At 38.9% G+C, this 14,260-nt stretch overlaps 1 protein-coding gene and 1 long non-coding RNA gene across 3 annotated transcripts in view; one reads left to right on the forward strand and one right to left on the reverse strand.

Annotated features, from left to right (window-relative positions):
• LOC148349140 (uncharacterized) overlaps positions 1–14,260 on the forward strand; it is a 62,169-nt gene that overhangs the window by 46,076 nt on the left and 1,833 nt on the right. Inside the window, exon 3 of one of the 2 annotated variants that reach the window (XR_015847274.1) lies at positions 13,455–13,605. The exons of the other annotated variant lie outside the window; for it this stretch is intronic. This is a non-coding gene — a long non-coding RNA (uncharacterized LOC148349140). Of the gene's footprint in view, positions 1–13,454; positions 13,606–14,260 lie in introns of those variants that run through there. 2 annotated transcript variants of the gene reach the window in all.
• LOC148349141 (FH2 domain-containing protein 1-like) lies at positions 1,371–12,024 on the reverse strand. The gene is made up of 12 exons (XM_088321059.1): positions 11,872–12,024; positions 9,687–10,068; positions 9,559–9,620; positions 8,255–8,360; positions 8,092–8,177; positions 7,195–7,295; positions 7,051–7,121; positions 6,859–6,966; positions 5,383–5,453; positions 5,173–5,290; positions 4,728–4,892; positions 1,371–2,161 (listed from the first exon to the last, which is right to left on the reverse strand). The coding sequence occupies exons 2-12, from the start codon at positions 9,999–10,001 to the stop codon at positions 1,538–1,540; spliced, it is 1,827 nt and encodes a 608-aa protein (XP_088177185.1). The 5' UTR covers positions 10,002–10,068; positions 11,872–12,024; the 3' UTR covers positions 1,371–1,537.

A 14,260-nucleotide genomic window follows, 5' to 3' on the forward strand; every position in this document is an offset into this window, starting at 1 on the left:
ACTTTTCCAATCCCGAAAAGTGGGCTGCGTCGTTTGAGGTGACAGGGGCGTTTTTAGGATAAGAGTTTTTGTCTGGCTGGTTCAAAACATTTCGATTATAATATTTTAAATGAAATATTTAGCTCAAGGTTTTTTTGTTTTTTTTAAAATGCCGTTTTCATCAAATTATCAACTATCTTATTGAAACGTTCCTTTTTTAAATTACATTATGGCACTCCTGGGCTTCCATAACAAACCATAATACACCGGGACCCTCCACAGACTCCGCCACTATCATTGCTATCATTTTTGGGGTTGCTTGGGTTCAATTTAACAGGCTAATTACGCCCATTGCCCTTATAAAATTTAAAATGACGTATTTTCTTTATTAACTATGTGTTAACAATGCCCAACTGAGTTCAGAGAGACTTTATGTATTTTTTTCCACCATGCCCGTCAGTTTTTATCTTACTTTTACCCTCGAGGAAGTGATTTCGCATACATGCTGTCGGTTTTCTTTTCTACTAGGATGAAAATGGTGAAAGTAAGAAAAGGACTCTTATAAATTCAGTCCAAATGCCAACCCAAACCTCCAGAAAGATGATAAACAAGAGTTCATTTGAGCACATCTAGGAATTTCACATACTTGTATGAGCAACAAAACATCACGACAGAGGCTGCAATGACAACTCCAGCCAGAAGATGGCGTCACCAAGTCGATTATTTTGAAGTAACAGATGCCACTTTTAAGTGAGCATTGTTGGGAATTAAATATCAAAATGTACCTTTTACCAAATTGTTCAGTTATCTGACTCCATTAACCAAACACAATCTACATTCACCCAACAATGTATGCACGCTCGTTTCTTGAGGCAAAAGATGAACAGGAAGCCGACATTTCCACACGGGGGCAGATTTATTTTCCCTAAAAATTTAGATAGAAAGTGTACTCCATCGAAAGCTGCCGAATTAGTGACATTGGAGTCTGTGTGAAGCCTTCTTCTAAAGTCCTTGAGCTTTCTCCTATTGGCCATCTTCTCCCCGCATAACTGTGTGCTGGCTCCTCCCACGGGCGTGCCAAGGAAGCCCCCCCCCCTGGGCTTCACCATCTCATCGAAGAGCGTCGCGATGTCTGGATACTCAAAACAACACAGAGCGTTTCTACGTCATCAGGACGTGCTGATTATCTCACCAGCCTTACGTCCCGTTCCCGCGGTTTCTGTAAACAACATTTTCTACCAGGGTACCCTGACCTCGCACCGCAGCCCAGCCAGTGAATATCTTTTGCATTAAATGTAATTTGTATTCAACCGTATAAAATCCTTTATAGTCAAATGTGTAAAATTCTGTCGAACTGAATGGTTTTAAAATATTACGCATCGGCTCGCAAGTCAAGGTAGCAAAAATATCATTTATTAACGCTGTTAAAGGACATTAAAAACATTTGATGTCAAAGGAGAGGCATTTTGGAATGATGGTCGGCACCCCAAATGGCCCCAAAAGTCCCTGGTAGTCCCTACGAAGACAATTATAAACTAATGTAATGAAAAAAATGAACTTAAATCGGCCTGGCCGCGGTCAGAGTCGGCTCCTCAGCCTCTCTTTTCCCTCCTAAACGTCTGAAGAAGGTAAGCAAGCCGAAAGAGCCGGCCGGCCCGGCGTCTGTCCTGGACCCGGACGAATACGAGCGTTGTTCGGTACTCCGGAAAAGAGTCCCGAACCGGAAGGCGGTCGGCGGCAGGGGTCTGCAGGTGGAGTCTTCGGACGCGGAGCGCCCTCTAGCGGCCCCGATTTCAAAAATGCTTTCCGGCTCGTCCGCCGCGCGCCGACGCCGGGAGCACGTCTGCGGGCTCAGGACGGTCCACGGCGAGCCCAAGTCGCCGTTATTGGCAAAAAATACGTCTCTGCTTCCGGGGCGAGGGGTGCGCGGACTGATTTTGGTGACCTCTGCTTGGAGATGAATCCTCTCGGGACTTCCCTGCGCGGCGTCTTCGTCCCCAGGTTGCGCCGGGGAACGGGACTTGCGTCGGGACCTGCAGGCTCCCTCTTCGGCGGCCGACAGGAAGTGGTGCAGTGCCGACTCCAGGCCGGATGGAGGAGGGGCCAGGGTGCGTTTGGCGATACGGCGGACGCTTTCTCTGCTCTTTCGACGCTGCTCGACTGCTTCGCGCTCGCGATTTTCCTTTGGTTTGGAAGTAAAAGGCGGGAAAAGAGATCATCAGACGGGCTCGGTCATGCCTGTTCAGGCTAAATGCGGCAATCCCTCGTTTATCACGGCTTTTGCGTTCCAAAAATGACCCTTGAAGTAGAAACCTTTATTTTTAATTATTGATTTATTACTTAATTTTTAGGCTCAAGTAAATTACTGTAATTGCAAATAACTTCTGAATACTCTTGCCATTTTATTGCACAACTGTATGGATTAGGGCAGGGGTCGGGAACCTACGGCTCGCAAGCCCGATATGGCTCTTTTCATGAGTACAAATGGCTCGGAGATAAATAAAGAACTTCTTCTGTAGCGTTCCAATTCTGACAAGCCCCACATTTCGTTCTGTGTACATTGTTACAAAGAATGACAATACAAAGGAAATTATTATTATTATTATTATCAAGTTTGGTGGATGCATAGATGAAGCAAGTGTAAGTTAAAATTTGATTATTTTGAGTTTTTCTTTTGAATCCTCACAAAATTTGTGTTTTTGTTGCATTACTGTTATAACACTGGCGCCGTGACTGCAACTGGATCGTTTGAATCAGCTCCGCGAGCAGATCGCCGGCGTTGCTGCATGTTCTTCGTGTGTCCACTAGAGGGTACTGTTGCACTGCATTGGTGCTCTGATTTAGTCTCGTGTTTGTGCCACTGTGCATTTGTCATCAGTACTTCAATGATTAGTTCATTTGTTTTTGATTTTTTTTTTCTTCCTGTTTTATTTCCTAATCTTTGTACTACTGAAAGTATAATGGCTGAAGGAAATAGTAGAATGATGAATTTAGGGGCTTTCCTATGGGCAGGGGTGTTCATTTTAATGGTTTGAATGCAGGTACATGGGAAAGCTATGCATTATTATTATTAAGGTTTCACTATCAATGTGCTCGCATGTTGAGTGCCACGATATACCTTGAGCTATACTACCTCGTGCTGAAGATGTATGCAGTCGTGCACAGACGCCCCGACTTATTTGTATTATTTATTGAATGCAGGCAATAAACCGAGTGACAGTAAATCCTTGTGTCGCGCATGATTGAGGGTCGTTACACAAGGCTGATAAAACTAGCTGTTCGGTCAAGCATATAAGGAACACAATCTTACTTACATTTTACAGTCAAGGTGATTCACCAACAGACCCTGTGTTGGCTGTATGTCCTTTATGTGGAAGCTGATTCAAAAATGAATGTTCACTGTTTATAAAGCATTGATAAAAACCCTCAGAACAAACTGTAACTACCCAATAACGCTAGCCAAGCACAGGACGATTTGATTGGGTGAGCGGAGCTACGCACACACAAGACGCTTCCCTCGCTCTCACACAGGCCCACCGCGTTGAAGGGAAATACATCTATAATCTTTTCAGTTGCAATTTTTGGTGACATTTTTACATAAGAACTCTTCTTGCACCTCGTTTTGAAACATTATTTACGAAAAAATTGAAGGTCAAAATGAGCCTCAATTATCTTAAGTAACTGCAGTAGGGAGACAAGTTTAAAGCTGTATATTTGTTGATACGGGACAAAAGGTTCTGGAATTATTATTTCAAAAATCTTGACGAATCATCAAAGTCACACAGAGAAATAAAATGTGCTGAAATATTTGCTTTTGTCTGGAGAGCTGTTTTGGGTTTTTTTGCTGAATTTTGTCTAAAAATATATATTTCTCTAAAAAAATAAAAAAATAAAAAAATAAAGAATAATATATTGCCATTATGGATCTTTGGGTCAAAAAGGTTCCAGACCCCTGGATTAAGGGAACATTCCACTTTACATGATATTTTGCCGCCATTATGTGGATTTTATGAAAAACTGAATTTACCATCCGGTTCTGTCTTACAGACACCATATTATTTTGTGTTATCAAACATTGTTGAAAAAGAGCTGGGGAGCCACTAGGGACTGGCATGTGCCCCCTGAGCAGGTTTAGTTTAGTGGAAAGGTCCTACTATGTTGGTAGGAGAAAGCAACATCCTCTGTTCAGCCAATCAGAATGCACGATGAAAATCCGCAAAATAGTGAAACCATGATCAGTAAATTGCCATACAGGGAGGGATTTTTGCATGTCAATGTGTCCCTTTGATAAAATATACTGCCCCCGAAGGCCAAAGTGTGAACAACACTACAATCATGCTTTATTTTCCGCAGAAGGGGGATATATTTAGGGGTGAGAGGCAGACAGAGGTCAACAGATCCATCCAGGTGGAGATCTCTGGTGATGCCAAATCTAAACTAAACTTCTTTATAAATTCAAATTTGTGTTTGTGTGTGTGTTTGTAAATGACTTATAGGCTCTGAAATGGCTGAACCGATTTTGATAAAAACTGTCCACAGTTTTACTTTAGGCCTCTGCGAATATTTTTAGCTAGGTTTTGTGCTAAGGCACCGTCAATAAATACCAACAAAATCTGTAAACATTTGCTTTCGCGGGGTCTCTAACGTCGTTTGTCGGCCAAATTGAGTACCGCATCTCTGACCACTGACCAACCACTCCAAGCAGCCAAATCCAATCTTCTATGAGCTCGGAAACACGTTTTTCGCACCTTCACGGCAGCAACAAAGCGTTGGCAGAAGTCATGGAAGGTGGCGCACACTTCCTGCAGCTTGAAGTTTTCCGGGTCCTCGCAGAAAAACTCGGCTACGGCGAAACTCAAAACGTCCAGCTCGAAGAGCAACGCCTCCACCTGGCTGAGCTTGTCGTCGCATTGCTGCGAAAAGAAAACAAAAAAATCAAAGAAAACAGTTATTTACAAAAACAAAAAGAAACAAGCTCATAAATTATAGTTTTTATTTTCGCTAAACAAATACTTGAGCCAGTAAATTGGGTTTGTTCTTGACTATTTCATAAATTAAGGTTTCTACTCTATTTTTGGAATGCAAGGTCGCAATAATCAAGGGAGAACTGTTATTGATTGATCCATTTTAAAAATACGACGTGGAAAAACAACATTTAAAAGGGTTTTTGTTGTATTCTGTGGAATGAATTACCTTGAGGAATGTCGCCAACTGCTGGTGAAAGTCGGAATGTCTGCTGGTGAAGAGTTTGACCTCCTTCAGTCTTTTGATTTCCTGCTCCAAGTCGGCCAGTATGTCCTCTTTGCAAACTCTTTGTATAATTTTACACAAGTACACCAAATATCGTCAAAATAGTCTTCAATATATGCAATTTTTGCAATAAAAGTATGAAAATGATCGCACCTGGCTGCCATTCCGATGTGCTCCAGCTGACTGGGGAAAGTCAGCAGGTCGGCATCAATGTCCTCCGCTTGCTAAGAAAGAAAGAAAATATCTTAAAATCTGTAATTATTTTATCGTGTTATTTTGTGGTAAAAATTATGATTTTCTAAAGAACACTGCATTTGATATAGGATAAAAACAGAAAATTTACCCTAGTTAAGTAAAAGTCAAATTTACAAAATAAAATACGAAATAAAACAAATTAATTTCTTATTCCTTTTTCAGAGAACTGGATTCCATACAGGATGAAAAAAAGCCCAATTTCAACCATTAAAGGTAAAAGGTTTATTTTCAAAATAAAATGATAAATAAAACAGAAAAAAATCGCACACCTTCTTTTATTTAGAAATTCCATTTAATAAAGGAAGAAAGGCATATTTATTTGAGGAAAACATTGTATTTTCAAAATAAATTAATAATCTAAACAATAAAAGGAATGTGTTTGTTTACCATACTTTTTTGTTTTATTTAGAAAATAGAGGTTGCAAAAAGGCAAGTTGTATTTTCAAATTAAAAAATAAAAATAAAGAAATGTGTTTACCTTCATTTTCAATAGAAACTTGCATTTTTTTTACCGGATGAAAAAAAAAAACTAAATTATTTGAGGAAAAGGTGTTTGCAAAAAATAAATCAAGAAATAAAAAATAAAAAATCATTCATTCTTACCTTTTCATTTTTTTTACATGATTTACGACAGGATGGAAAAATCCATATATACATTATTTAATAGTTGTCTTTTCAAAATAAGAAATATAAAAACATGGTTCAATTTATAATAATATAAAATAGAATTTAATTCATTATACAGGAAAAAAAGCTATATTTGTTCAAGAAGTTGTTTTTTAAGTAAAATAAAGAATAAAGTTAATTTACCACATAAAAACATTTTTATCACTTTTAAAATTGCTTTTTTCATTTTTTGTTGAATTCACTTTACTTGTTTTATTTAGAAAATTTCATACAGGATTAAAAAAATAGATTTACATTAGGAAGAAAGTTGTACTTTCAAACTAAAGCAAGAAATGAATAAGATTATTTTAAAGAAAATAATCTAATAAAATAATAGAAAAAACTTCTACTTTACCTTTAGGTTTTTTTTTTTTCAGAATTTCTTTATAAATTTAATACTGGAATAAAAAACTGATTTTCATTATTCGAGGAAAGTTTGTATTTTCAAAATAAACCAAAATGAAGAAATGGATTCACCTCACTTTGTGTTTTTTATTTTTAGAATGTACATGTATTTCATTACAGGTCAAAAAAGCCATAACCTTCAACATAAAAGATGAAACAGATTAATTTCACCACATCTTGTAAAATGTTATTTTTAAGAATAACAAACATATTTAACACTCAAAGAAATAAAGCCCGATTTACATGATTTTCAGGAAAATGTTGTATTTTCAAAATAAAAAGATTTAAAAGCAATTTGTTCACCTTAGCGACATAGTGCATGAGGTTGACGGCCGGCTTGTTAGCCTTGGTGTCCGCGAGCTTAAGTAGCGATGTCATCCTGAAGCCAATAGCGTCGCCGATGTAGCCTCCCTGTGCGGGAAATAATCGGAAGGCGTTCAATCCCACTAGAATAAAATAATCACACCAAAATAAAACAGAACAAAAAACACTCACAGCGTTCATGTAATTCCCAGCTTTCAACACCAGGTGGATGACAGTGTGCAGGTAGTCGCAGTCCAGCAACTCTGGGCGGTGAAAGATTTGATTAGTGCTAGCTAACAATAAGTAGCATTTTTAGCCTAGCATTAGCATGCTCACCGTTAGCCGCTTTGATCATGACGGCCAGCGACCTGATAGCATCTTCTACGAGAGGTGGAAACTCCTGGCGCAGGGTCATGCTCTTCAGTTGCTCAGCGTAGCTAGGACAGTTAGCGCAAGCATGCGACAAACGTTAGCATTGCTTCTTTGGCTACGCTACGCCCTTTTGAGTCGGAATGGCCCTGCATGCCTTTACTTCTGGTGGATCTCGACTACAAGTGTGTGTTTTTTTTTATATTGTAAAAAGATAAAATCCTAACAATTGCAAATAGCATTTAGTCATGTTTTAACGTTTGTCATACAGCTTATAAACAAACTAAAAAAAAAAGAATTTTAGCAGTGAACACAACTACTAAAAGCAGAATACTGGGACGGTCTAATAATAGTCTTTGGTTTGCAATAATCTGTGGTCTGTGTAGCCCTTTGAGACTCCTTGTGATTAAGGGCATCACAAATAAACATGACTTGACTTAACTTATCCTGAGGGTTTTGAGTTTTTCCTTGCCCTCATGTAGGTTTTAGATCAGGGGATGGTGTGATAATAGTCTGTGCAGCCCTTTGAGACTGCTTGTGATTAAGGGCGTCACTAATAAACATGACTTGACTAAACATGAAACCAGACAAGACGTCAGCACTTTTACAGCTTTGCTGCCCCCTAGCGGCAGGGCTAATCATTTTGTTTGTATTTATTTTTTAAAAATATATAACTTTTGATAGAAATGACCAAAATACTTGCTTTTCAGTGTAAATCTATGAATGAGCAAGTGCAGATAGTGGTCATTGACGCAGATATAGATTTTAAGTGCTGTCCAGTGTCCGTTTACAAGCAGGAATGAGGAATGACAAATTTTCATCTTAATATTGTATGCAGTCTAAAAAAATAAAATAAAAACTCACTGAGGCACTTTGAGCAGTTGCACCATGAAGCGGTCGGCCTCCGGCAAATGCGCCAAATTTCCGCTGAAGGACAGTAGCTGTTTCACCTGCAACCGTTTTTCAGTAAGTTTGGACGGCTAATGTCGCGGTCACTTGGAACTAAGCTAGCTAGCACGCTAGCTACCTCGCTTTCCTCAGGCAGCAACTTGCAAAACTCCTTCAATTTGCCACCGCCATCGTAGTCCCGCCACTCGCCCTGGGTTATGTCCTCCAGAATTTCAGCTGTTGGCCTGTAGAAGAAGACATTTTACACCTCACATGTGAAAGTCCTTGCATAGATTTATTTAAATTGAAAACAAGGAAAAAAGGAACAAAAAAATGTCCCAAAAAAGACCCAAAGACCAAAAAAAGACCCATAAAAAATTACATTACCCCAAAAAACCCACTCAAAAACGACCAAAAAGGACCCCACCCCTAAATAACGAGTAAATCAAAACAACAACCCAAAAGTACCCCAAACACCAAACAATGACCAAAAAACAACCAAAGAATGACCCACAGAACAAAAAAACTACCAAAAATCGACTCAAAGAACAACCACGAAAAAGAAAATCAACAAGGAAAAAAAAATACGAAAAATTCCCACAAATTACCAAAAGATAACGCCCCCTCTCCATAAAACAACCACAAAATAGAGAAAAGACTCAAAAATACCAAACAAAGACTGAAAAATGACCTGTAAGAATGCCATTAACAAAACCCCAAAATAAATAAATAAGTCACACATAAACAGCCACACACCCCAAAAATGTCCCAAACAAAATAAGCAAAACAACAACAACTCAATGACATTTAAAAGAAAAAAAGCCCCAAAAAAACATTCAACACCAAAAAACTGAAAAATGACCAAATGACAATAACGACCCAAAAATTGACCACAAATAGACTCCAAAAACAAAAGACCAAAACAACAACCGAAAAACAACCCAAAGAATGACAATAACCCGCGAAAAACGGTGTTTAACTTGCATGTTGAATATTCCTAGTGTTCATATTAAATACTTCTTTTTGGAATTCTACTGCCTCCTGGTGGCTAAAGGGCGCATAACAAAACTGAACAGTACAATGGACCTCGAGACAAAGCAAAAAAAGTTGGCAAACATTGTTTTCGTATTTCATAATAATTAATTTTATACATTGCAAAACTTAGTATGAATTGCATATTTTCTGGATTCTACTTCCACCCTGTGGCCAAGGTGCCACAACAGATGCAGTAGTACAATCGACATCGAGATAAACCAAAAAAGAAGGCAAACACGTGTAATATTTTAAAATCATAAAATTTGTACATGTATTTTGTATTTTATGTCTTCGTATGAATAAAATCCTTATTTTCGGAATCCTGATGACGCAAACAGAATAAGCTGTACAATGAGCGTTGAGATGACTCAAAAGAAAAGTTGGTAAACACTGATTTCTCCACCTCACCTCTTAAAAGAGCACAGAAAGATCCCGATGTTCATGCTCTTTTTGGCTTCCAGAATGTTCACCTGAAGACACAAAATAATTGGCCGTAGTACTTGTTTCCAGGCGTGGAACTCCAAAGAACCTCTCACCTGGGGCTTCTGCGTGCAGGTGTGTCTTTCTTTGCGGGTGTGTCGTTTCTCGAAGCCAGTTCCAGCTCGGTTATCGCGTTCCACGTGGCCAAAAAGCTCTTCTATAGTCCGAGTGTCCAGCTTGACTTTTTTGGGGAGTACCTCCGACGTCCACACGTTTATTTTGCCCAAAACGCGCTGGCTGGGGACAAGGTCCCAGTTGAGCTTCTTCATGCTGCATCGTTTGAATGTGGTTTGAGGCTGCAGGAGGTTTTGGGGAGGAGGAGGTGGTAGAGGAGGAGGAGGTGGCGGCGGCGGCACTGTTGGCACCTCCATCCCACCAGAAGATGATCCAGTCTTTCTTTAACCACCAAATATACAGCCCAACAGAGGAAAACAAAACCTGTGAAGAGAAAAATTCAAACATGGCAAATGTACAGAAAAATGTACAAACATATTTTATGCTGTCAGTCTTGTTCCACGGACAAACTGAGGAGATCATTTATCATGTATTCCTCATGTCATGAGGCACTTTAAATCCACCCGGGGGAGTAAAAGCCCACATTAAACCCCACCCCCATATTTGCATATTACCCTATTTAAATACTCTGTAGCAAAACGTTATATTGGGTACATTTGTATTCTATATCTTTATTTTATTAGATTTTTTCAACATAAGTGTCTATCCATCTATCTATCTCTATATCTCCACTCTTATTTTGGAAATATGTTGCTTCTAATGTTTTTGAACTATTGTCCTGATGCACTTGGGATTAAAAAAAATGATACCTCAAAAAAAGACACAATAGCAACTAAAGAAAAAGACCCAACAAGCATTACCCCCCCAAAAAGAAAAAAAAAATGACCCAGAGAACGATAACGACCGAAAAAGGACCCCCAAAAAACCCCAGGACAAAATAACGACAGAAAAACGATCAAGAAGCTAAATGACCCGAAGAACAACAATAACGGAAACATTACCTCAAAAACAAGACTAATTAACAACCCAAAAAACTACCCATTAATGACCGAAAAAGTACACCAAAAATGACCGAAAAAGACACAAAAACTACCCCCAAAAACCACCTGCAAGAAAATGACCCCAAAATAAACTCCCAGTGTTTACTTTTCAATGCTCACTCTTTGATTGAAAATACAAAAAAAACACGAAAATGTAAACAATGTGTTCCTGCATGCCAGAAGAGTAAAAAATCCCATGGGTTTCCTACAGCTTAAGTTAAATTCAAGACTTGTTAATGCCTTTTGAAATCAAATTTAAGATCAAGTCGACAAAAACAACACAATTAAAACAAACAAAACACCTCATGAATTAAAGGTAATTTTAAAGTCAAGTTATGTTTATTAATGACCCCCTTAATCACAAGGAGTCTCAAGGGCTGTACAGACTACATACAACTATGACACCATCCCCTGATCTAAAACCTAAACGAGGGCAAGGAAAAACTAAAAAAACCTCAACATGAGGAAAATGAAGAAACCTTGAGAAGGGACCGCACATAAGGTAATCCCCCTTCCAGGATGACCAGGCTGCAACGGATGTTGCAATAACAAACAATAGACATTATCAATTTAGTGAAACAAATGTTGAATTTTTAAAATTTGGGTCCAGTTGAACTCTAAAAGTTTTAGACATGGAAAACAATAAATAAAAAGGATGTTTGCAGTACTTCATGGATCTTCAGTTGAAACTGGAAGCTAACCACCAATTTCAAGCATTTTAGATCATAATGCATGATAAATGACTTTTAAGTCTAGTGTAAAACATTTTTGAAAAACATAACACTGCGATATTCATGACCAATTTTGATTGTAGCATCATAAAACACAAAATTGAGGGAAACAGTTTGTATAGTACTCTCTGGATGTGGACAATTGAGAAATATTACGAAATATTTGAGTTTAAATTTGAATTTAAGAAATTTAATGCCAATTAAGGCAAATCATGAATTCAATGCCCTTTAAGACTTATAAATGATCTACCCACCCCTATTAAAAACAATTTAAAATCTCGTTGCCGTAATATGAGCAACACTGACATCTTGCGGACAAATGTAGTAAATGCAACCTGTCACTTAACCCCAACGCTAGATTAGCCCGCCAAACAAAATAGGAAACAGCCTCGATGCTAACGGGAAGCCGGGCAAAACAACCACAGCGACACAATAAAAAAGCCACAATAACCTACCTGAAAATAGGACACGGCAAAACAAGGATGGTTCTCTGGAACGGTGGCAGGTAAACAAACGCCACGAAAGAACAGAAGGCAAAATGTCCAATTTTTCCTAGTAGAAAAGAGCGGTTCGTAATCACCGCACGGGAAAGAAAGCGGAAGCGAACCTGTAGTGACGCCGGAAGTTAAACACCTTCGAGGGTCACAGGTGGTTAGTTAAATTCGCATTCTCCGAACTGCGCATGCGCGAAGGTAATATAGCGCGAGGGTCGGGAACCTTATTTTAACCCAAAGAGAGATAAAAGTAAAACTATTCTGATTTTGTTCGGGTGGGGGGAGAGAGTCACACGATAAATTTTAAGACAAAATTCAACAAAACCACCAACTTAACTCTCCAGACCAAACTGATTCACATTTTATTTCACTGAGTGTCATTTGCAGGGTTGGGTAGGGTTACTTTAACTTGATTACTTTCAATTACTTTTGGATTACTCCAATACCAAATATGCTCATAAAAGACAAAAGAAACTAAATAGGGCAGAACGGCGGCGCAGTGGTTAGCGCGTGTGCGGCACAGTTCTGAGGTCGTGGGAACCTCCTGCGTGGCTTCAAATCCAGCTACCGGCCTTACTCTGCGGAGTTTGTATGTTCTCCCCGTGCTTGCGTGGGTTTCCTCCGGGCACTCCGGTTTCCTCCCACATTCCAAAGACATGCATTTCAGGTGAATTGGCCGGTCCAAATTGTCCCTAGGTGTGACTGAGCGAGTGAGTTGTCTGTCCCCGTGTGCCCTGAGATTGGCTGGCAACCAGTTCAGGGTGTCCCCTGCCCACTGCCCGGAGATGGTGGGTCTAAAACTCACAGAAAGCCAAAGGCAAGGGTGGTCAAAGGGCTCCTGCTATCATCTGGTGAAATGGTGGATTTGATTTTGTAGATTTTTATTTCATACTGTGGTCAACAGTACTGGCGGGGCACATATTATAAATTTTATGACAGAGGCTGTGGGGCCAGTACAAATTTGATCACGGGCCGTAACTAGCCCCCGGGCCAGACTTTGGATATCCGTGAAGTAATGTAGTATAATCAATGCAACCTGTCGCTAAAACATGAACCTTTCACCTTATTTTCAGTATTAAAACTCACATATGACTTAATGTAGTGAATGAAAATATTTTCATTAAGTATTTTGTTATCATATTATTTGACCATATTACACACTATGAGTCATTGTTTTGATAAATATGCGCTATTTACATCATTGTCACTCTTAATTAATCATGTTGCAACCTTTAAGTTATATTGTAAAAATGCATATACAAAATATATCCTGCAACTTATTTTATTTTTTTCTGCTAAATGGTTATTGCACAAAGCTGAAAATGTGGACCATGCAAACTTGTTTTTTTTGTTGCCGCTAAATGTTAATATCATAAATGACATTGGTGCTGAAATTATATACTATTTTATACACTGTTTTATCTTAAATAAGCCAAATATACTTGTCCTAAATCTGACTTCAGTGTTCGAGTGCGAACTCTGGAAGAAGGGTGCCGTAAACCACGCTTTGCGTTAGAATGTGCCTTTTATTCCATTCTGTGCAGATAACAATGACTTAACACCTTGCCTGGGGGGTTGGAGTGTTTCTTGCCCCATTCTGTCCGGACGGCGATGACCTATCACCCCTCCTCCTATTCTTCAAAGGAGGATTAGGAAATCTGCATCGGCGACAGCGCGGACCATTCGGCAGCAGCTTGGTCAATGGGCGTGAACATGGGAAAACCCTGGAACCCCCTTGTCTTCTACACACGATTGTAATTTGGCACGGCAGAAAGACCCAATCTGTTCAACTCTTTGATTAGGCTAAATAAATTGATATGTGGACTATACTCGTCGCTCGGCTGATTAAATTTCTCCGGCTTTTGAACGTGCTCCAACTGTAAGGGTATAGACAAGACATGTTAAGTGTTTTCGGAGTCAGATTTCAGTCTAATAAATGTTCAAACCTTACAGTGCCATTTTTATTGCGCTATTGTTACGGTACACTCTTCTTTTTCATGACACTATTATTACAATTTAGGGCAGTCCCTAAGCACTACGTTTTAAATATTGTTGCCTATTTATCCTGAATAACCCATTTCTATTGAACAGCTCATTTTTCATTGATTCCAACTCGATCACAAATCCAAATCCATGACCATTATTTCAAAACTTTTACAATGAAATCATTAGAAACTTGTACAAAATATATTTGGAATGACGATTTAAACCAACTGACACGAAACGAGTCCATTTTTAACGCAACCTTGCCCCAAAAACCACAAAGATAACGGTAGTTTCTTTAAAATCTATATTGTCATGTGATTCCCACTTTTACACCATCAGAAAACACAAATAGAGGAATTGAAAA

The sequence above is a fragment of the Urocampus carinirostris genome, chromosome 17 (assembly GCF_059441175.1).
Source record: "Urocampus carinirostris isolate Australia breed hairy pipefish chromosome 17, RoL_Ucar_1.0, whole genome shotgun sequence".
Taxonomy (NCBI): Eukaryota; Metazoa; Chordata; class Actinopteri; order Syngnathiformes; family Syngnathidae; genus Urocampus; species Urocampus carinirostris.

Excerpts from the sequence above, each read along its gene's own strand:
- LOC148349141 (XM_088321059.1), bottom strand. The coding sequence starts at position 10,001 with ATGGAGGTGCCAACAGTGCCGCCGCCGCCACCTCCTCCTCCTCTACCA. Across the intron at positions 8,361-9,558 it reads TTTCTGTGCTCTTTTAAGAG|GCCAACAGCTGAAATTCTGG; the intron begins GTGAGGTGGAGA and ends CTTCTTCTACAG. Across the intron at positions 4,893-5,172 it reads AGTTGGCGACATTCCTCAAG|CAATGCGACGACAAGCTCAG; the intron begins GTAATTCATTCC and ends TTCTTTTCGCAG.